Here is a 24,780-nt window from a genome sequence, read left to right on the forward strand (position 1 = left end):
ATCATCATTACTCAAAATTTTTAGTAATCAGCATAGAATAATTCATCTTAATAATCAGGCTATTGATTTATACTTACAGCTGATTATTAATATTATTATAATTAATTTTAGTAGGAATATTCAGTGCTATCAATAGTCAGTATAAAATAATTATTAGTAGATATCATGTTTATAATATAAACAATGATTTCACATCAAAAGAAATCATAATGGAATGCAGGGAAGAAAATTCTTTAAGTTTATAGACGATTACAAAAGAATTTCTTGCTGTGTGAATATTGTGAAAAAGTAAAGGAGAAAATCTGGAAATTAAATATTTGGCTAAAAGATATGATGCTGTTCATAGGTTGAAAGCTATGGGTCGAAAGTGGAATTCCAGTTTAATGGACTTTAGGGAGAGCATGCAACCTAGCACAGTTAGCATTAGGTGGAATAAGTGATTTTTTAAACTGAATTGGGATGATATGAGAAGACTGAACAGCTGTTTTTACTTTTGTGAGATCTGAAGAAAAAAACTTAGACGAATTAAAAGACCTCTACCATAAATTTACTAGTGTCCGGAACGAGAATGATAAGCTTGAATTTGCTTTACAGGGGCTCTTCAACTGTTTGTTTAAATGAGAATTTAGTGACAATCTTATCAAGAAAGGCATAGCTGAGTGGGCTGGACCCATGACTTTTTATACTACGGAGATTAAGCATTCGATCCCAGCTGAATGAGAAAAAAATAATAATTGGGTCTTGTATATATTTATTATTTTTCTCTTAATATTTGGATTTTTCTCATCATTTTGCAAGTTACAGCATATTTTTATGTGTTTTATTATTTAATCTAGAAATTTTTGAATTTACTAAACTTTTGAACTTTAGTGCAACCGATTTCCGATTGTTCTACTCAGATCAGATGACAACGCTCAGAAAATGCCATAAGTTATCTCAAATGCCATTGTTTATCTTTGACTCTATAAATGATGTTATTCCGATGTTTTTTAACTTCTGGAATTTACAACTTTCAAGAAGTGATATATATGAGCAAAAGTCACACGACTGATAGCTTTGTATGAGACTGGTGATCCGTGACTGCTTTCCAATCTTGCAGATTTCTTTGCTCCTGATAAAGAGGGTCCTGTACCTGTTTGCCCTCGAAATCGATTGAGATCTTCACTTAAATCTATGCTAAACTCAATGTTGTTGTGTTATTAGTTTTATGTATGTTTCTCTTCTGCTTTCATAAATAATTCAGTTTTAGTTTGTTTCATGACATGTTGCTAATTGCATTCAGGCATGTAATAATTTTTCCTTTTCCAGAATGGTTACAAAAACTTATCGTTTGTTGTGTTTGAAATCCACAACACCGGAAGAACTTTATACTAGAAAAGTAAGCTATAACTAACTTAATTTGTATGTTTCTCTGTGTCTTCATATTAGAAGAGCTTATACATGCAGTTTTTAATATGCTTGATATATTGAATTTAATATACTTGATATATTGAACTTAATATAATTGATATATTAAATGGTCCCAGTATTTATGGTTAATATTATAACAGGTTAATATTTTAAATGACCTGTTACAGTATTGTACAAATTTATGTATCATTATAATTTCTTTTTTCTTTAATTGTCCAGAACTTCTGTTGGTTTGCTTTTGCAACTAACATTAAAGAAAATCACTGTCATTGGAACAGAAAAATGCCGGTGTAAAATTTGAAAGTAACCCCATGAGGAGAAAAAAAATGCAGCTTTAGATTGGTAGGTTAGTGTAGGTTCTAAATAAAATTATCACTTTCAAGAGCAAAACTTTTTACAAAAAAAAAAAAATTAAAAAGTAAAAAAATTATGTGGATCTTGAGCAAAAATATTCTTATTGCCAGCAATTTTCCTAAACAGTCTTATTTTCTAAAAGGCCCTTTTTAGGGTCAGACAAATATATTTAAAAAATAAATAAATAAATAAATAATAAAAAAGAGAGAGAGAAGAAGAAGACAAAACTTTGCTGTTTGCATATAAATGTACTCAAATAAATTTATGAAGGATCTAGCTTTTGCTTACATTAATTTGGTGACTCTTTTAAAAATGTAACATTTCAATAGTAATAATATACTTTGTGAATCACCCAACATGTGTTTATATTTGTTTCACGAATTTTTATTCTGCCTTTTTAAAATAGTTATTATAAAAGATAAAATGTATAATGATTTTAATGAGAGCAGCTGGCGTAATGTTGTTGTCCCAGCTAATAGTTAATAGAGTTCAATAACCTCATTTTTTGCTTTTACATTTCTTTGTAACAAATTAATGTGTGGAAGTTAAAAATATACTATTTTGGGCAGTACAAACACATTTCTTTTAAATGATTCAGTTTTCTGATTAAAATTGGAGCATAAATATCTGACCAGTGGCAACACATTTCATTTATATTATTGGATTTCTAAACCAAAATTTCATTAAGGTTGTCCAAACCATGAAACAGCTAAAAAATTAATTCAGAATTTAGTTATTGAAGTGCATGTATTCCAGTGGAGAGCTACACAAGTTTAAAATTTCGTGGCTCTAGGTGCCATTATTTTCTCACAATACAGATTCTTCGACCTTTGTGACGTTTTATACGATATATATACATATTAAATAAAATAATAACAATAATTAGTTGATAACTAAAGAATAGATCAAGAAATAAAATTTGTAGTAAAAGAATAATAAAATAAAAGAATTCTATTATTCCTTTTGAATAAAAGAGTTCTGAAACAGGGAAAAAGGGTTCAATGTTAACTTGTAAATAAAACTAATTGTTACTAATATAAAGGAAATTTACTAACTTGTTTCAGGAGAAGAAAAATTCAGATTAAACAATTTAGATTTATTTTAGATAAATCTTGAAGAATATGGTGAAGCACTGGCTTTAGCTAAGACTTATAATTTGGATTGTGATCTTGTATATCAGCGCCAATGGAGAAAAATGCCAGCTACTGTAGAATCGATACATGATTATTTGGTAAGTGTAATTATTATATGAATAATTCTGTTCTTTTATCAGTGTTCGTCACAGTATTTTTTTTATTTTTTAACTTTATAATTGTTTGAAATTTTATCAAGAAACAAAACATTTGATGTTTAGCTAAATTAAAACTTATAGCAGGGAGTTAAACATTTAATTATGTGTAATTTCATATTTTAATAATGCTGCTTCAATGCTATTTGTAATGTTATTTCAAGAGCAATTCTCATTGGTTACTTTTGAAGAAAAGGGAAACTGAAAATTCTAATTTTGCGAGGAAAAAATTAATGACCTAATTATTTGAATATTATATTTTTGGAGCACTAACATCCTTTTCATTTTCTTACTCATCTTGTGTCATTTTTTAAATTTATATATTATGCATCTGATTTTATGAAAACTTTTCAGTGTTTTTAAGAGTTTCAGTGTTTTTTTCTGTATCTTTTTTCCTGTAAAACAAATATTCATTTTTTCCTTTGAATATATCTAAATCACAAACTAATCCAAGCTTAATGAGAACGTACAGAGTAGTTTTCTTTTGAAAAGCCTTCAGTCAAGCATTGTCTCCTTAAGAAGATATGCTGTGAAGTACTTTGACATATTAAATTAAGTAAAAGACCAAATGGAAATTTTTTTCTGTTTGGGAAAATTTTAGTTATTTTAAATGTTACATTCAAATGTTATGCAGTTAATTATAAGAAATCACTTCCTTACTATTAAAAGAAAAAAAAAATAACATTAATTTCTTCTTTGATAATGAGCAGCAATTGTATAATAAAAAAATTTAAATTATGCAGAGCTAGCATAAATGATTCATTCATTTCAAAAAGGCTGTATTTTCAAAACTAATACACGTACACACATGAATGATATATATAAAGAACCATAGACTCACATAATTTGTATTGTGTTTGTATTCATTGTTTGTACTCGCCAAGTTGATATTCAGTGATGAAGCAATGTTCCACGTATCCGGGAATCTGAATCGTCATAATGTGCGATTCTGGGGCATGGGAAATCCATGTGCAGTTGCGGCAATTGAAAGAGATTTGCTAAAGGTGAATGTTTCCTGTCCAGTGTCACAAACAAAGATGTATGGGCCAGTTTTCTTTGCTGAGCAAATTGTGGCTGGTATATGTTACCTGGATATGTTGCAGTTGAGGTTGCTTCCGCAACTCAGTGCTGACTTCTAAGATTTTTGTCTTCTAACAAGACAGGGCACCCCCTCATTGGCACACTTCAGTTCATGACTACATAAACGATGAACTTCCACATTGCTGGATTGAGTGTATTGGTGAAAATAACGTAGCTTTGTTCCCCTGGTCTCCCAGATCCCCTGGTTTAATGCCCTGCAACTTCTTTCTATGTAGGCACATAAAGGACCTTGTTTACGTACTCCTACTACTACAATCCTTTGTGGAGCTCAAAGAACGCCCCAGTGCTGCAGTGCAGACATTTGATAGGACTATGCTACAAAATGTATGGAATGAGCTCGATTATCCCCTAGATGGGTATCATGTCACCAAACGGATACATATGTATTATTTGTAGAGGGTGTATAAACTTGGTAAGTTTGTGGTACTTTTATATATCTTTCATATGTATAATTTATTTACTAAAGAAATATTGATTATATTATCTCCTAATATAAATTTAGTAGAAGTATCAAAAAAGAGTGAACCCATATGTAGGAAGTTTAATTTTAAAAATTGTGTTTTAAAGTAATTTGAATGTAAATTATTAAAAATGTTTGATGGGGACTTGAATTAAATCATGAGTAACAAAATTTCAAACTTTGAAAAAGAAATTAATTAAAAGCAAATAATTGTCGCTATTGATCAGAAATTAGTTGACTTTTCAAGGGGAACAAACCAAGTTCCATTCAATGAACAATAATTAATAAATATGAAGGTGTTTTGTCTTTTACTCAAGTAAGAATGGCCATACCAAACCGGCAAATCAAGCCAGGCCAAATAGTTTCGTGAAGTGATTTAGAACCAAAGAACTCATTCTGAATCAAGCATTTTCGCTAATACAAATTTTGAGTGAAAAGCAATCCATGTAGTAAAATTTACTAATTACTTGAGTAAATGTCCCCCGACACATGTAATACTTTTGAAAATGTAGCCTTTCCAAAATGAATGAATCATTTATGCTAGCCCTGTACTTAAAAAAGAAAATAATTGAAACTATTTTTTGCCTGTCATGTATTGTTTTATACTTTAGAGTAAAATAACCAAGCGATCTTGGGTTCTGCATGAATGTCTTGAGCGAGTCCCTGAAAGTTTTGAAGCTGCTAAAGAATTACTCCTGTATGGTTTACAAGGAACTGATGTTAAGGCTTTAATTGCTATTGGCAAAGGTGAAGATCATGGCAGGTAAAGTTATTTTTTTAGTTTCATAAATTTTGTCTAGCATAAAGTATATAAAAGTTACCTCATAGAAAATGCTTTTCCCTCTAACTATGCACAGAACGATGTAAAATTTTAATGCTCTTAATTTGAAAATAAATGTCTTCTTTCATTAATAAAAAGTTATGTTTTATTTTTCTTGTTACTTAAGTGTTATTCCGCTTAAAAAAAAGTACAGTACAAAGTCTGAGATCCAGACTCGTCGGGACTTCGACATTCCAGAGTTGGGGTTTTTCTGGATATTAGATCTTCATTTTAAATCTAGTAAGAGGGCATCCACAAATTATACAATTTAATTAAAAATATGAAATCGTGATTTATGAAATAAAGAGCATTTATGATCTAAAGGGTATCAAAATTTACAAAAAAAAAAAAAAGCTTAATATTTATTTGTTTATTTTATTAAACATTTCTTTCAATGTAAGTTGTTTTGTTTTTTTTGTGCTTTCTCTTTAATTCTATATGAAGACACAATTTCTTGTTCAGGTGCAAAGTACCACTATTCAAGTCATGTAATTGCTGTGTCGAGAATTCCGACTAACTTTACAAAATCCATTAACTGGAAAATTTCACCTTTGGTTTGTGATATCCAAAAACCTTCAGATTTGTGGCTATCATCTTCATCGTCCTCATCATGAAATATGATAGCTGGCCATAAATTATGCCAGGCATTTTTAAAAGTATCTGGAGACACATCCTCCCACAGCCTTGCGATGCTCCACACAGCAGATTTTATGCTAAAATATTTAAAAGATTCCAGATGGTACTTTACATTTGCATTTCAGTGTGCACACTACTACGATATCCATAGGCTGAATGACGCACATACAATTTGGAGGAAAGAATAATACGATTGCATTATCTTTCCCTAAAACTTTAAGGGAAGTATGAGCCGAACAATTGTGCACAATCAGGACTATTTTTTGCATCATCAGGTAAACCAACTGAATTCAAATGTTGCCGACCCTCTATAAAATGATTTTCAAACCAATCATTCAGTAACGCTTGCGGCATCCATGCTCTTTTATTTGCACAATATATAATGAGGAAAATAAAGAACAATTATGATCTAAAGCAGGGGTCGGCAACCTGTTTGTCCTTAAGGGCGCAATACTAAATTTGAAAATCACCAAGGGCGCATATTTTACAGATAATCAACAAGTATAAATAGGCATTAAAAAAAAAACAGATTTTTTATAACTTTATTTTGTTGGTGTCATACATAATGATGCATATAATTCAGTGTGAAACTTGGGTGTCCATGTTTTCAGCTAACTTCTTGTAATTGGGGATATATTTAGAGTTCCCGGTCCTTAAACAATTATCTAAATGTGAGTCATTAAGCTTTGTTCGGTATTTTGATTTCAAATATTTCATATTTGAGAACAAAGACTCGTGTTGCACAATATGAATGAATTTTTAGCGCACATTTCCTTAAAATAGGATACTTATTTTCATTGACTAAGTTCCAAAACGTTTTATCATTACTATGCGCTTTTAAAATAATATCACTTTGCAAGTTTATTATTTCTAATTCTAGGTCTTCGATATTATGAAGCTCGAAATACACTGAAACTATTTCAAGGACATCATCTTCAGTAACATTGAATGGATTTATGAAAAATCTTAGAATGGGTTCTAATGCTGCAAAATCTTCAAATCTAGAAGAAAACTCTTCTATTAGCTTATCTATAATTTCTAAATATGATGTAGCAGTAAAATTTTCATTATTCAAATTTAAACTCAACAGTATATTTTATATTTGTGAAATGTGATAATGTTTTTTTTCATTAGATGGGATTTCAACAACACTAACTTGCATTTGAATGCATTTACTGCACTAATCATGTCAACGATATGCTGATTTTTCCCTTGTATTTTTAAATTTAATTCATTCAACTTTGCCGTTCATATCTGTCAGAAATCCGAGGTCGATTAGCCAATCCTTATTTTCTAATTGCTTGTAAAATTTGCCTCTTGATGCAATAAATTCCTTTATTTGTGGCAAAAGCAAGATAAACTGCTCAAGTATTTTACCTCTGCTCAGCCACCTCACTTCAGTATGTAAAAGAAGATCTGTGAACTGAACGTCCTCATCTTCTAAAAGTAATTTAAACAATCTGTGTTGCATAGCTCCCAATCTTATGGAATTAATAATTTTTCTTACTATCGTAAATACGTGTTGAAAACCGATTGTTTTTGCACATAACATTTCCTGATGTATGAGGCAATGATAAGAAATAAATTTCAGGAATAAGGAATCCTGTCTACATAAGGCAATAAATCCTTTTTTCTTACCAGTCATCGCTGGTGCCCCGTGTGTTGTAATTGACGATAACTTTTGTACAGGTAATTTTACATCTGTTATATACTTTTTAAAAATAGAAAAGATATTTTCTCCTCTGGTGCTTCCCTTTAATGGCAGAACTTTAAGGAATTCTTCTTTTGTTGTAAAATCAGAAAATACCATCTTCACGCAAATTGCTAATTGTGATATATTTGTCACGTCTGCCGATTCATCCATCTGTAGCGAAAAGAAAATACAATTTTCCATATCATTTGCTAATTCTGCCTCCAAATTCTCCGCAATTACTTCAATTCTTCTAGTAACAGTTCGTGCTGATAATTGCCGTGTTTATAGCTGAAACTATTTCCTTTTAATTTTTAAATTCTTCAAAAAGTGAATCAGCAGCTTCTAACATGGCTTCTTTCACTAATTCTCCATCTGTAAATGGTTTTTTTATTCTTAGCTAGCAAATGCGATATTTTATATGACGCGATCGTTGCTGCTTTATGTTGTTGCAGTGGTTTAGTAAAAAAATTTTGCTGGTTAGTTATTGAAGATTTTAAAGAAATAATTTTTTTTCTTCTAATTTCAGAGTTCATTGGATAGTCACTATCAAAATTAGTATGAATGGTGTTAAAATGTCGTTCAATATTACTTTTCTTGGGAATCGCAACACTATTATTACACAACAAACAAATACAGTTCCCTTTGTAATCAACGAAACAATATAGATGTTCCCATTCATTGTTAAAATAATATGTTCTTTTTCTTTTACATTTATCCATGAAGGGTTTTGAAAGAAAAGAATTATTTCGGATTACTTGGTCGTTTTAAATGCACGGTCTACGCGTCGTCTATTCAAAATACGATCACACACTAACAAAAAATACATGCGTGTTATTAGATACGCTCAAGGTTAGCAAACTGCTAATCTGTGCACAATCCTAAACTCAACTGACTACTGTCTAACCATGCTAGCGAGAGCAGTTTGGCTGAGGGCCAAGATGGGTCAGTTTAATTGAAGGGGTGAGTGGGCGAAAACCGCAGGTATTTTTCCCTCTCGAAGGTCGAAGGGGTGTGGGTGAAATCGAAGGTCAGGAGACATTTAGTGTCTACCGGGTTACTGCACTCACCCCTACATAACTGATAGATGTGCCCACTTCCTCCCCAAACTGTATGTTTACATAGATCTGGAATACGTGGTCAGACAGTACTTGCTGTATATTGCCGTTTGACAAGAGTAAGTAAATCGCTCTGGCTATCATACATTTACATTAGTCCAGCGAGGGCGCATTAAAAATCGATCAGGAGCGCCGTGTTGCCTACTCCTGATCTAAAGGGTATCAAAATTAAAAAAAAAAAAAAAAACTTAATATGTATTTGTTTGCTTTATAAAACATTTCTTTCAATGTAAGTTGTTTAAGTTGCTTTGTTTTATGTGATAATACTTTCTCTTTAATTCTATAAACAGACAAAATTTCTTGTTCAGTTACAAAGTTCCGCTGTTCAAGTCCTGTAATTGCTGTGTCGAGAATACCGACTAATTTGTCAATCGAAATTTTTTTCGTTTTCAATAACCTCTGAGTCTCTTTCTTCACTATCGGAAGTGAATTATAATGACGAGGAATATGATTTAAATCATATCAAAGACGGAGTACACCAAGATGAAATACTACATTTAGTAAGGAATTATAAGCCAAATAAAATGAAAACATCTGCCCTGAAGATAAGGATACTGCTGACAGTTCAACTTCCAATTCATTGCGCGCTGTGGCGTTCCCCCTCCCCTTCGGACGGATTATGGGTGTCCAAATTAACGACTTTTGACTGTATTTTATTTCTTTAAAAATAATACATAAATAGTACATTTGATAACAATATATTTTTATTGAAAGTGCTATGGAAAATATGGGAGTATCAAGATAATACTTGAGTCTTAATGTAGAGGAATTAAGTTATAAGTCTTATCTCTCGCTTTTTCCTTTTATGTAGCTAGATATTAAAAGAACAAAGGTGTCAATCAGTTTTATCTGTCCAACAGCCCCGTCTGCATTCCTGAATGTGCCTGCATTGAAGTGCAGTTAACTCTTTTTTTACTTGGTTTTGAAATAACAGGGTTCACCAATAAGAAAAAATACAAAATTCTTATACGAGTTTTTTGCCCTAGCACCAATCCCCCCCTCACCTGAAATTCTTTTTTGTTTTTAATTCTATTTTTGACAGTGTGATTAGAAGCCAGTCAGTTTATGCCCACACATGTGTTAGTGATTTTTTCTACTTCATCAAAGAATTTGTAACATTAAGCCAAAGCAGCAGTGGCTCTGCTACACCAAAGAAGGGCATCCATACAGCCTTATGCGCATGTGCGAAATAGCTGTCGAGCAAGTGATGAATGTCAAAGATAATTCCCCCCCCCTCGAATAGACGTAAATTAAATCAGTGATCAAACTGCAATATGGATTTTATTAAAATGCGCAATTTGGATCAATCAACAGCAAGTGAATGTAAAACTTCACTGAATTGTTCATCACTTCCCAAGTAAACTTAAGCACTGTAGAAGTACCTTTATTTTAATTTTTTTTTTTTAAGAAAAGGCTTATTTTGGTAACAAATAGCTATAAATGTATTTGGTTCTTATAAAAACTTTAAATTTGATGAGGGAGACGATACATTAAAATTTTATCTTTTATAAAGAAATTTTATCATTCATATGCAGTGAAAAATTTGTTGAAAATAATTACATGAATTCTGTTTTTTTCATGAATAAAACTAATGTAAATATAAAATCATTTGCTTTTTTTATGTAATTTCTTAAATAACAATGTGTATATTTTCCTGTCCTTCCCAAAAGCATTGTGAATATTCATTTTTATTTGATTAAGTTGTAGTGTTACATGTTGTTTTGTTCATTAATTTATTTAATGTATTCTTATATAGTAGTTTGTTGTATATTTTTATTTAATCTAATTCATGGACACGTACTGTATTTAAAGGTGTTTCATTTTTATGTATTTTGGAGTAAAGCTTGCAATTTAGAATAGGTTGATGTTTGATTTATAAATATACCTCACTTAGAGCCAGAAATACTGGTAGAAATCTTTTGCATGGGCCTTAGCAACAATTTTTGTCAACAATATGGCTGAAAGTTTCTGGAAAATGTAGGAGCAATTTTTTAGCCTTTTAAAAGTGTATAGGCAATTCTATGTACATGGGCTACATTTCAATTGAAAATGAATTCATTTATTCATTCTAAGTCATTCAGTTATATTGAACTCCTGCTTGGTAATTACTGCTATTGACCTTACAAATGATTGTGGTCATCTTTTATATTCTTTGCACATTTAGGAAAATTTGTAATATATCTGTTCTCCCCTTCTTAAGGTATTATAGCTGTTATTTATTTAAAAAATGTGTTAAATTTCTTCCTGCTAATCTGCCACAATTATTAAAGGTCTGTTTGAACTCATACTGTGCAGCAGTATTAAGCTGCATTATATTTTTACCAAAAATAGCTGAAGAGCGGAAATAGGAAAATCGTGTATATAAATTATTATGAGTAAAAAATAACAATGTGATAATGTATGATTCCTTGCACATCTTTAAACAATGTTTCCAAATTGCGCATTTTAAAAAAATATTTTATATTTTAGATTCATATTGTGCAGTCCTTATGAAGATGAAGATGACCATGATGCTAGTTTTGATGTTTCTTCTTCTTTTGGCTCCCCTAATTTAATGGAAGATGATATGTATGAAGTGAAAAAAAAGTTGCAGAATAAGAAAAGAGACGAGCTTTTGAAGCAGGTTAATTTTAAAAAGTGAGTTTTTCATAGTGTTACTTAATATAAATAAGTTATTTATTTATTTATATGAGATATTTTCTACCTCGTTTCCACATGCTTTGTGGTGTAATTAGAAGAACACAAGATGCGCAAGTTTTTGCAAACAGAATCATAGAATTTTCAGCTATTAAACAGCTTTTGAGCATAAATATGCAGGATGAATGAGAAAGTTGTCTGAATAACTGGTAAACAAAGCCAGCTACAGCTCTGAATGTAATATCTAGTTTTAGAAAAATAGTATTATGCTTTATAAGATGAAATTAGTTGCAGTGTTCCTACTGGCAAAATTCAGAAAATAATGGTCTCTTCTTGAATGCTATAAGAAGTACAGGGAAACAAAGTAGTTACAAAAATTTTAAGCATTTTCACTTTAGTATAAAAAGACAATATATGAGGATGTGATAAATAATTGCTAGTGCGCCCTAAAATCTTTATCAGACCTATTGCTGCAAAACTTGATAAGAAACTTTTCTGAGAAACACCTTTCTTCCAAAAGTATAAAGGAAAAGCCTTTCAAAAGTATATTATTCAAAAGCAGAACTTTCTTCTGATTGGTTCCTCTCCTTTCTCTCATATGTGAAACAGTGGCACTAGTGCAATTTCTTCTCCAGCACTGTAAAATAGTGTGGCTACATACATGAAACAGATTGTTTAATGCAACTGTTTCCAAAAAGTTACAGCTAGAAACATCCTGTTCAAGCTGATACTGGAAGAAACGTGTTTCTCATAAAAGTTGCTAATTTAATTTTTCACGGATACATCTACTATGATAATTAAATGCCCAAATAGAATGTGTTTTTTATGCGTTGTTTAAAAAATAATGATACAGACATGAGTATGAAAGTATAATTTAATGATAAACAACATATATTATGTCAGTACTGGTGTATGACACCGGTCAATAAAACAATAAATGTGTAAGCATTGCAATGTTGGCTGGTTTTCATGATTTACCCTATGTGCATAATAAATGCAAGCTAGTTTTCTGCAGAATGTCCTCCAAGGCAGTTAACTCTCATGGTATTTGCTGTATTTAAATAAGTTTACCTTAACAATTTTAAATCTTTGTTTATATGTAAGTTGATTGTACTATAAGGTATTTCTCCTGTCTTCTTCGCATGCCTTTGTGGTGTAGTAATCTGCACGCTGGGCTGGTATTCCAGAAGTCCGTGGTTCAATTTCTGGCGAAGGCGTTTGCTCATTTTTCATTCACTCCTGCTTTAAAAAATAACCTAATGACTCTACAGTGTCACCCGAACTAAAATGGTGTTGGATGATGATTCTCCTCACCCAGGATTTGACGATTGGGTTCCCTAAAAACCCCAGTTGCCCTTTAAAAGGGGGAGTATATAAAGTATTTCTCCCGCCTTCTTCCCATGCCTTCGTGGTGTGGTGGTCTGCATGCTCAGCATGTAATTGAGAGGTCCGAGTTTTGATTCCCAGCGAAGGCATTGCAAATTTTTCATTTCTCCTGCTACAAAAAAAAAAAAAAAAGTAATGTCTCTACAGTACTCAGAGCAATTACTTGCCAGTGATTTGTAAATAACTCCAAGTGAAGTGGACATACTTTTAAAAGAACAGTTAAGTCGAAAAATGTAAGAATTATTTTAGGTATGTTTACCAGCAAATTTGTGTTATAATCAATATAAAATCAAAATATTTCAATTATATAGCCATGAAATTCTATTAAAATCAGTACTTATTTACACATTATAAAACAAAATTGCATATTCTTATTGTAGAGCAATGTAATAATTAATACACCAAAAACTAGATGATATAATACAATTTTATAATAAACTTTGATTGAAGTGGGTAGATTCTTGTAAAGTGAATCAGCATATCTACTTGGCTGATGGCTGTAGGATGCTTAAATACAATTGGACCTAAAACTCTCCATTCCATATGCAAGGTAACTAACTTTTAGTATTGTATTTAAAAATCAAGGTTTGTATGTACTTTTTATGGCCATGAAATTCTTTACAGTACATCCAGTATTACATAGCTCTATAGCAACAAAATCTGAATTTGTTTTATACTATTTTGTATTATAGCTATATATTAGTAACCTTTTGATTTTATATTGACACATGGCTTTATGAAACTTTCAGTTGACTGTAAAATTCATGTTATGTTCTTCAGATTCCTTTTCAAGAACTCTAAACTCTCTGAATGGTAGATATTTCAAATTCAAGACATTCGGAGAAAATGTTTCAACAATATTTCCATATGTTTACAAACTTATCTTATCTGTCTTAGAGACTATCAAGCTGAAATTAAGTTCCATTTTCAAATTATATAATACTTTGTTTTTATATTTCTAAATTATATTTCCATGTGTTTTTCTGCATTCAAATATTGGAAATTTTATGAAACAAAGATGGGGCTTAGGGAAACCTCAATGGTATGTCCCTGAAGCATTTCTCACTGCAGTTGTAATTATTGTAAATAATATAAACACTTTTTCTTTCTTTAGTAACTTTCTTCTCAAAAGCCATTTTCTCCTTAAAGGCAGGAAATATATAAGATATAAAATGTAAAACAAAATAATTAAACTTAATTGGAACTAATTGACAATAAGCATTTAAATTCATAGTTTTTAATTAAACACCTCCCTGCTTCAAGGATACACTTTGAACCATTTTCGGTCACTCCGCAGCATGTTATGTCTCTCTTTCCCTGCAGTTTCTCTACACTGCAGAATCTTTATGCAATCACTGCTGAAGATTAAAACAAAGACTTTCTGGCTTACAAATACAATTGCAGTTAGTAAAAATGCCTTTTCTCTATTGTTTAAAAAATGTAAGAAGTGATTTAAAAATTTTGTACTACAGATAAATACATGTTGTGATTAACCAGGAATTTTATTTTTCTTCTAAGAGTTAGGGACATCAATTACACTATCTGCATGTGTGTCATATCTATTACCAATTTGACTATGATCAATAAGTTCATTTTTTTTCATCTTCCACAAAAACTACTACATCACATACACATATATATTATATTCTCAGGCAATGAACTGTGTATGATAGAAATATAATGTTAACAGCTACTGACAAAGCATTATTATAAGAGCCGAGAATAGATTTGAGCAAAGTCACTGGAAAAAAAGAAAAACTGCAAAAATTAAATGATTCTTTTGGTGCAATTGCCAGACAACACCTCCAAGGAATTTTTGTAAAATATATATCATTTAATCGATCTACTGATGCCAACTTGTATTTCCTTACCAAAAGTATGTAATAAACTGTTAGTGATACATTAGGAAATACCTAAGTGCCATTTTTGATTATCAGTTAAAAAAAAAAAAAAAAAAAAAAAAAAAAAAACACTTGTATATCTTGAACTAGTTTACTGCATACTACATTGTGCAGTAATTTAGTTTGTATTTTTGTCTGATGCTTTATTTTTCTTATTTAAAGGCTCACTCTGGAACAGAAACAGCTTTGCCAATGTCGTTTGAAGCTTCTAACATATTTGGATAGGCTGATGATGTATGAGGTAATTTGATTATTTGTTTTGTACTAGAATTTTTTAATAAATTTATCTTCTTCTTTCCCTTTTCATACTGCTTTTATATTTAATATTTTATATATAATGCTTTTATAATTAAAGTCTAAAAAAAGTGAGATCACCCAGTGATATATAATGATTATAAACACTGACTACTGTACCAAAGTGCTTGGGTTTGAATCTTGATGAAGGCATGGATGTTGATATAGATCATTTATTACTATTATTATGTACTAGTGATGGGCAAACATCTTTGGGAGCAGGCCAGAAAACAAAAAGAAAAAAAAATTAGCAGGCATAGCACTAATTTTCTAGACATGGGATATTAAATTTAGAAACTTGTTTTTGATAACAATTTGTAAAACTAATTTTGGAATACTGTGAACAACTGCTTTAGATTATTGTTATCTGCCCTCACTGCTTCACAATTTTTGTTGAAAGGCATGGTGAAAATATCTGGTTCTGTTTGAATGGCATTGAAATCCTGAAATCTGCTTTCAAATTCAAAATGCAGTTTTCTCAGGCCATCTTCATAACTCAAGCATGTCTACATTCACTGAGGATATTGAATTTAATCTCGGGAAAAGAGGCAAGTCTTTCTTAGCCAGCTGCCTGGGAAACCGATCAGGTTTTAGTTTAAAACCTCTGAAAGCCTCTGATATGGGCCCAGATATTATCATTAGATTTTTTCTTTGCATTTTGATATTCAAGTTTTCACGAGACAAAGAAGATCTGTGAAAAACACAAAGTCCACAGAAAGCACAGGTTTCACATTCAGTGCAGATTTACACAGGGCATCTTGATGTATAATGCCGTGTAAAAAGACAACATTGTTCTGGGGATAGTTTTGATTAAATATTCCAAGAAATGCATATTTTCCCCTGTCATATTGGGTGCTGCATCGGTTGTAATATTATGTATGTTTCTTGCAGGTACTTTCTAAGTTGAAAGCCTTTTGAGAAATTCACAAAAAATATCATGTGCCATTATAGTTCCCTTTAATGACTACATGCATGCCAGTTTCTTGGTAATTTCAAAGTTTTCATCAAAACCTCTTTTAGTGGATACTTATTAATTCAAATGCAAAAGTTCTCAGAAAAAAGTTCAAATTATCTGATGCTAACAGAAAATACAACTTTAAAAGTGTATCATTGAAGAAGAAAAATATCCTAGTATGGTATAACCCCAGAAAATATATTATACTAAGCTATCTAAAATTAAACATGTTAAAAAGCAACAAAGACTTGCCTTAATTATAAAATTATGGAGAAGCTATGCAGTGGAAATTAAACTTTAGTTAGTTAAAAATATGAATTACACTTCTGGAAAAACTGTAAAATGGATGTTTGGTTTTGTTTATAATGCCTACATTTTTCAGCCAACTTCCTCGCTTGAAGTAGGAAGGTTCAGTCTGAATAAATAAATGCTTTGAGAGTTTTATAGAGTCCATTATGGTTTTGTAATTAGGACACTTAACACTGTGTGCATTCTCTTCTGAATCTGATTAGTTTTCTTCTTTCTCATCTTCTTGGATAGTTTTTATTATGTCATCATCACTCAGTTTTTCGCAGACTTCCAAGTCTTCATTTACCCTTACCTAATCAGAAAAGTAAAGTAGCGTTATCACATTTAATTTTTTTGAATTCAGCAAAAGCTGTATCAGTGTCATCTTCTTCACATTCTTCGATATGATTGATCTCTTCGACATACATGAATTTAGCATGACAAAAAGCAGTTACTAATTGTGCTTTCTTTAACAGCATACCATGTGACATATAGATCATTTGTAGCTGTTGCAGAGTAATCACCACAGTTTAAAGAAAAGAATGATTTATTTTAACATTCTGAATGATTGCTTGACCCATTCAAGATGAGTTTCGTAGCAAATATTCAACTTGTATGGAACTCTATTCTGGGTGGTTATTGTGGCAGGTTGCATCATCCATAAATTGGAGAATTTTATGCTTTTCCCTCAAAAACTGCTTATCTATTCCTTTTAACCATTTACTGAAGATGTCTCGTGTCATCCATGCTTTTGTATTGGGGATCTAGCCTCCTGGAACCATAGCAGTTGAGCTTTTTCTAGATCTTCTTGTGAGGCATTTCTTATGTGTTTTCCTCCTTTCACCAATTTAGATTTTTCTCATGAATCTAAAACTGATTCCTTGTATTTCAAATAAGTTGACAAGGTACTTTTTAAAATTCCATAGTCAGCTGCTAACTTGGTTTTGCATTCGCCATTCTCTAAATTTCTACCTTTGTCTCTAAAGTTAGAATTTTGTACTTTCCACATGTAGGTATCCTGAAATTTTACATTTGCACACCTCACACTGAGAAACTGCAGCACATTAACTTGTCTGTCAGTGCTTTCATCCATAGCTATGGAGCAGAATTTAAAGTTGCCAGTCTGTAATTTTAGTTATGACATCTGATTTTTATTGATAGCTTTGAATCTAGAAGGGATTGCTTTTCGAGATAAGTTTACAATACCAGGCTTCAACATCACAAATTTGGAGTATGCATTAGTTAATGAACTCTGTCATTGAAAGCTTTTACTTTTATCTGGATTGTACACTGAAGTGACAAAAGTCATGGGATAGCAATATGCAAATATATAGATGGCAGTAGTATCGCGTAGAAAATGTATAAATGCGAAGTGCTTTGGCAGGCCTTTCATTTGTGTTCAAGTTATTCATGTGAAGAGGCTTTGATGTGATTATGGCCGCACGACGAGAATTAACAGACTTTGAACGCAGAATGGTAGTTGGAGCTAGACGCAAGTGTCATTCCATTTCGGATATCGTTAGGGAATTCAACATTCCAAGATCCACAGTGTCAAGAGTGTACCGAGAGTATCTAATTTCAGGCATAACATCCCACCATGGACAGCGCAATGGCCGACCACCTGCACTTAACGACCGAGACCAGCGACGTCTGCATGGAGTTGTCAATGTTCACAGACAAGCAACACTGCTGGACAATTCCAGCGACGTCTGTGTAGAGTTGTCAATGTTCACAGACAAGCAACACTGCATCAAATAACTGCAGAAATCAATGTGGGACGTACGAGGGATGTGTCCGATAGAACAGTGCGGCGAAATTTGTCTTCCTTGGGCTATGCCAGCAGAAGACCGACTCGAGTGCCTTTACTGACAGCACGACATCGCCTGCAGGACTCTCGTGGGCTCGTGAGCATATCGGTTGGTCTCTAAATGAATGGAAAACCGTATCTTGGTCAGATGAGTCACGATTTCAGTTGGTAAGAACTAATGGTAGGGTTCGAGTGTGGCACAGACCCCACGAAGCCATGGACCCAAGTTGTCAACAAGGCACTGTTCAAGCTGGTGGTGGTTCCATAATGGTCTGGGCTGTTTTTACATGGCATGGACTCGGTCCTCTGGTGCAACTGAACCAATCATTGACTGGAAATGGATACCTTCAGCTACTTGGAGATCACTTACAGCCTTTTGTGGACTTCACATACTTAAACAACGATGGGATTTTTATGGATGACAATGCGCCTTGTCACCGGGCCACAATTGTTTGCGATTGGTTAGAAGAACATTCTGAAAAAAAGGTATTTGCAGTTCCATTCATCTTTAAAAGCATGGCACTTTGAATCTACTTTACATTTTTAGTAGGCATTTTGGAGTTTAAATATTTTACAAATATCCACAATTACCAAAAGAAGCACCGGCAACATCATAATGTTTTAATAATTTCACTGCTAATTTACACCACTATCTGTTCACTATCTTTCAGTTCAACAGTAGATGCAATCAGTAATATTAAAACTCATGCCCATAGATAAGTATTGAATGTCATTGATTATTTTTTTACTATATGATGCCATGCATGTTATCCTTCTTCATCAATATTTGCTATTAGAACTAGTGAAGATAACTTTATTGTAAAACTAAAATTTCCACATTGATTAAAGAAAGGGTGAGGAAAGAAAATTAAAAAAAGAAAGAAAAAGTACTTTTATTCATTTAGGAAGATTATCAATAAATACCACTTTCTGGGAAATTCTTGTTATACTTGACTGTGCTCATGCCACAACAGAAAGCCACTGGATGGAGATGCACAGTTTAAAATGTCAATGAAGTGAGATAAGAGACCTCTTCTACATGAACTTGTTTTCTGTACCAATCACGTGACATAATTTCTGTTTTGGCACAAACTCTATGTAATATATTTTATATATTGTGTAATATATAATATTGTCCTTCCCTGTTATATGCTATAAATCTAGTGTTGAAATAAAAATAATCAATATCGGAAAACATAAGATAAATCAATTATATACAACACATTAAAAATCTTGGAAAGCTAAATCCGCCATCTTTTTTATGCATTTAAAAATATAAAAGTTTTATCAAAGTCCTTATATATCTTTTTAGATGATCCTTGGAGGGTCCATGCTCGCCGATGAACAATTTGACCATAATTTTTTCAAACAGTTCCGATCCCAGTGTGGTTTGGAAGCTGCAATCCATTTTGCTTGCAATTCCAACTGGGAAGCAGTAGCAACACTTTTCACCTACAATGGATCTGAGACTCTGCCTCATAGACTAAACATTCTGAGCAATTTTCCAGAAACTGTTCCACCTTTGGAATACCAATCTTTGCTTCCACTGTTCAAGTAAGTGTCTGTTTTCCATATTATATTAAATATTTTTTCTGTAGTATCTGGTCCGGAAACATTTGTTGTTAGAAACATACTAACAGAAGATGCGTACTCTAACTTGGAAGAAAAAAATTTATTTGGGTTTATAACTTGACTGGAGTACTCAGCCAAAATATGGAAGACCACTCAACCTTTAATCCATGAATACTGGAACTGGAGATAAAAAAAAAAAAAAAAAAAAAAAAAATGCTTGTCCAAAGTGTTGATGCCATTGATGCATTCTTTATAATGGTCATAAATTGTATATCATGATGGTGCAGTACGGTAGATGATTTAGTTCTGATTTATGAATTCCAGAGCTGGAGAATGAAGATGCCTATTCAGAGTGTTAACCCTCATTGAATCATCTTTTGCAGTGATCTAGAAATTGTTTATGATGTTGCATTATAATGGAACTCAATCTTTGGTTCATGAGCCTTTAAACCTCTAAGCCATGGCTGAGAACTAATTAATGCGTTATTTGCAACAGACTTGAGATTTTACTTAGTGCTATGTAATGTGGTGTATGATGATAATGATGCAGTGCGTTGCAGCCCACTAGACTTTAAATCCATGAGTACAAGGGGTTGATTTTGGAGAATAAAGGTGATCTGTCCATAGTGTTGACCTCGTTGACTCATTCTTTGCAGTGCCATTGTATTTGATGGTTCAATGTGATGAAGCCCACTCAATTTTTGGATCTTTGAGTGTCAGAGTTAACTTGCAATAAAAGTGAGTGATCAAAATTCAAATGATGCCAAAAAGTATTTTACTACAAATTACTGATCATATTGCTTAAAATAGGATAATTTATTCACTTTAATGCCGATCATCCAAGTACATGGTTAAGTCAGCAGTTCTCAAAGTTTCTAAATGTCGTACCACATAAAGAAGAATAAAAAATATATATACTAAAAGGAACACTGCTTTACTTTTAGTTTGAACATTCATTTAAATCTTCTGTGTAAAAGTTTTTTTTTATTCCTACACCTGTTTTCGGCATGAGTCGGCAAGTAACTCAATAAAATGATGAGTGTGTAAGAAAGCAAGGGTTAAAAATTAGCCTCCGTAGAGTTGTGTGCAATATATTTTAATATAATAGTGCAGTTCTTGAGGTGGTTACCATCCATATCACTTTAATGACACTTTGTATAAAAGTTGTACCATCATAAGTAATAAAATATATTATTAGTGGTACATGTTTCATAGTGGAAGAAAAGGGGGAAGGGAAGAACATAAAAATGAATCAAATCCTAAGACAGTTAATTAAAATGAATAATTTTGTTCCCATTTCCTCTTAACTAAAATGATTTTAGGATTTCAGATTTTTGTTTGAGTTAGCCTAAATCTCAAATCATCTAATTTGAAACTAACAGTGACTAACTATATTTTAAATTTGCTGAAAAGTGCCAATTTTTTTTAACTGTTATTCTTATGCAAGATATTTGAAAAATTTTAGTTTTTGTTTGAATTAACTGAAACTGCAAGATATCCGATAATGGAATTTTGCTCTATTTTAATTTTCTGACTTTTTTTTTTATTATTATTTTATGTGTATCTGTGTGCATGTGTGTTTAGAAGAATGTTATTTTGATTCATCACCTCTGGCATTTACAATTTCAAACATGGTTCTTTTTTCCCCCCTGCAGTGAGCAGGAATTGATTTTCTATCCATGGGATGAGCATCAACTCCGAGAACCAGACTGGTGTGAAACAAAGTATCAGAGGTAAAAGATAATTTCACATGCTGAATGTATAATAATACTGAAATTTGTGCGGATGTAAGAATTTGTAGAGATCAGATTAAAGGCTTATTATTAATTACTCTGCAAATATGAAAATCCAATGATGTATTTTAATGTAACATTATTTGTTAACTATTTTACATATGTTGCTTTGTTCCAGAAATTTATACTTGTTTTCCTGAATGAAATGCCTATTTGTGCTGAGAGATATTTGTTCTTAATAGGAGTTCTAAAGTATTACTAGTGCCTTCTAAAAAATGATTTTCTTGTCGCCCCCCCCCCCAAAAAAGTCGCATATTGGCTGTCAAAAGGAAAAGTTGTTAAATTTGTTTTTAAGATATATGATGTAATGCAGTGTTTCTCAAACTTATTTCTTCTACCGCCCCCTTTGAAAATCAATTATTTTTCATTGCCCCCCATTTTTTGTACACTCCTAAAACTTAAAAACCACAGTTTCATTACTTTAATTAATTTAGTTATAGTGGGCTATATTAGTCGGTTCTGGTGTTTAAACTTACATTCTAAACTAGAAATTTTTACCAGTGAGAGCAATTAAAACGTAACTTTATAATATTAATAATATATTTTAATCAAATTAAAAGAAACAATATATATAGGTAATCAGTTTTAGTTTTTAAACTAATCTAATCTGTTGATATCAGGTTCGATTTTACTCAAAAACAGTCGTAAGTCACCGCGTTTGGTAACTTGCAAATGATTTCTCTTTTTAGTAAGCTGCGTTGTCACAGCGCTAAATCCACGTTCACACAAATATGACGATGGGAATGATATCAAAAATTGTTGAACGATTGACCACAATCCAGGGTACAACTGCGGAATTGACTTTTGTAGCCAAAATTGTTGGTAGCCATTTTTAAATTTGCTTTTTATTTCCTCGTTCGTTGTCAGTTCTATAAGTTCTTCTTCCAGCTGGAGTGATATTGCTATGTTGATTTTTGAAAAAGGATCTAAAAGTCTGTCAAAATGTCCTGGAATCTTTCAATGAAATCACTGTGAAGATTTTCCAAATGTTGGCCGTAGACGAGCAAGTTGTCGTTGTTGCAGGATACTGATAAATTGGGAAAATTATGGAACTCACGTATGCCGATATTCTTCTTGTGTAAGAGCAGCTTGGCTACAAAAGCAGCGACGATAGTTTTTGTTTTTATTAAGTTCAAGTTATCGCCTTGAAGTTGGAGATTCATATCATTAAACAATGTATAAAGGTTTGTCAGGTATGTGATATCATTCTTTGATGTGATGAGGTTTTCGCGCAATGCTGTATCTTTGTTTTCCCAAGAACTCTATGACAGAGTCAAACAGATTGTAAAAAGGAGTCAGACAATTTCCTTTTGATAGCCAACGCACTTCTGTGTGAAAGATCAATCTGTTGAAATCTTCATCATTAGCAACACAAAGCTGATTAAATAATCTGTCATTTAAAGAGTTGGTTCGGATTTTATTGACTGCTCTGATGACATGTTGCAATGATTGAAATAGTCGTTCACTTAAATTTCTAGCAACTAAATGCTGTCAATGTATAACGCAATGTATAGCAATCACATCAGGAATTTTGTTTTTATAAAAAAATTCAATAAAATAGCAAATAAAAGTTCTTGACATACGAGGGCTATCCAGAAAGTAGATTACGTTTTGGAATAAAAAAATAAACAAAGTATAGGAAACAAATTTTATTATATACAGATGAAAGCCACACTCAAATACTACTTTTCTACATAGTCACCATACAAATTAAGGCATTTATCGTAGCGATGTACGAGCTTGGAAATTCCTTCGTCGAAAAATTCGGCCGCCTGCGCCTTCAACCACTTCGTTACCTCTTCTTGCCTTCCATCTTGCACAAAACTTGTGGTAACCAAGCTTTTTGCTGATGATTTCGTGCAACAAACTTCGCGAAATTTGTGGAAAACTCAAAGAAAGTTCCGTTATTGTGAAATTTCGATTTTCACGGACTTTAGCATCGACTTTTCGAGAAGTTCGGCGGTCACTATGCTGGGTCTCCCACTTCGATCTTCGTCGTGAACATTGGTTTGGCCATTTTGAAATCTTATGACCCACTGACGCACTCCACCTTCAGTGATAATGTTGTCCCCATACACTTCACGAAGCTGCCGATAGATTTCTATCGGTTTACAGTTTTTTGCAGTCAGAAACCTTATTACTGAGCGCACCTCGCAGCTCGCGGGATTTTCAATTAACGCAGACATTTCAAACCGTCACAGTATCTGAACGGAGCACAGCACGAACCTCTCACTAGCACGGCTAGATGCAGACTGAGCTGCGCAACGCTCTGACCCCAAGATGGCCGCGCTAGCCCCGCCCCTAGCGGACACAGACGGAAACGTAATCTACTTCCTGGATGGCCCTCGTATTTTTTCATCTTTAATGAACCTCACGTAAGACAACAACAATGCTTCATTAGTTGGTAAAGTGAACTCATCCAACTGAATTGAAAATTGACTAGTCTTCAGATGATTGCACAATGACTCTTCAATGTTTTCAGCCATTTCATCAATTCATCTTTGCACAGAATTATTGCTCAAAGGAATTTTTCGAATTATATCTGCTGCCGCTTTATGGAGCACAGTAGTTATAACTTTCTTTATCGCCGGCAAAATTAACATTTCTCTGATGGTGTGTGGTTTACCTGTTTGAGCAATTAACAGAGAGATATTGTATGAAACTCGAAGTCCGTCATCATCTTGCTTAGCAGCCATCGCAAAAAGTTTCAATACACTTCGCTGAGCATTATGCTTCTTTCCCAGATCTTGAAAATAGGCTAATTTGTAAATTTAAAAAATTTTGTCCTTCTTATCTGGATGCATTTTATTTAAATGATCTTGAAGTCTTGAAGGCTTCATCGCTTCGTTTGAAAATGTTTTTGAACAAAGAAGGCACAAAGGCAAAGATGGGTTTGTCGAGTTTTCTATGAATCCATATTTAATATATTCTGCACTGTATTGCCGTTTCTTCTTTTTTGCTTGCAACATGGCTTTTTTTTTTTTTTTCAAAAATATGTAAATAAAGTGTTGAACTTAAATACTCGTTTAAAGATAGCGCGCGAAACCACTAATGAAAATATAAGAAAAATTATGAGCTTTTATGTAGAATTTAAATACAGCAAGCACCGACAGGTATAAGACAAACATGCACAAACTCGTTTATCTCTTTCGACGCTCAATTGTACTGAGCAAGTTAGGACAAGTATCGATGAACCAGCCGATTGATACCACGTACAGTCCGTTTTTGTATTGCAAAACCGCCACCTGTCGATGATTCTATTCTGAAAAG

The 24,780-nt window shown here is 32.5% G+C and overlaps 1 protein-coding gene across 4 annotated transcripts in view; it reads left to right on the forward strand.

Annotated features, from left to right (window-relative positions):
* The window catches only part of LOC118183815 (NBAS subunit of NRZ tethering complex-like), a 255,307-nt gene that overhangs the window by 63,213 nt on the left and 167,314 nt on the right, over window positions 1–24,780 (forward strand). For all 4 annotated transcript variants that reach the window (XM_085827241.1, XM_085827243.1, XM_085827242.1 and 1 more), the window contains 7 exons: window positions 1,309–1,378; window positions 2,870–2,995; window positions 5,225–5,376; window positions 11,347–11,514; window positions 14,964–15,042; window positions 19,458–19,699; window positions 21,373–21,450. In XM_085827241.1, coding sequence (XP_085683367.1) covers window positions 1,309–1,378; window positions 2,870–2,995; window positions 5,225–5,376; window positions 11,347–11,514; window positions 14,964–15,042; window positions 19,458–19,699; window positions 21,373–21,450 — 915 coding nt within the window. The remainder of the gene's footprint in view (window positions 1–1,308; window positions 1,379–2,869; window positions 2,996–5,224; window positions 5,377–11,346; window positions 11,515–14,963; window positions 15,043–19,457; window positions 19,700–21,372; window positions 21,451–24,780) is intronic.

Source organism: Stegodyphus dumicola, chromosome 11, assembly GCF_044657685.1.
Source record: "Stegodyphus dumicola isolate Sdum_Otavi_A_Nest chromosome 11, ASM4465768v1".
Taxonomy (NCBI): Eukaryota; Metazoa; Arthropoda; class Arachnida; order Araneae; family Eresidae; genus Stegodyphus; species Stegodyphus dumicola.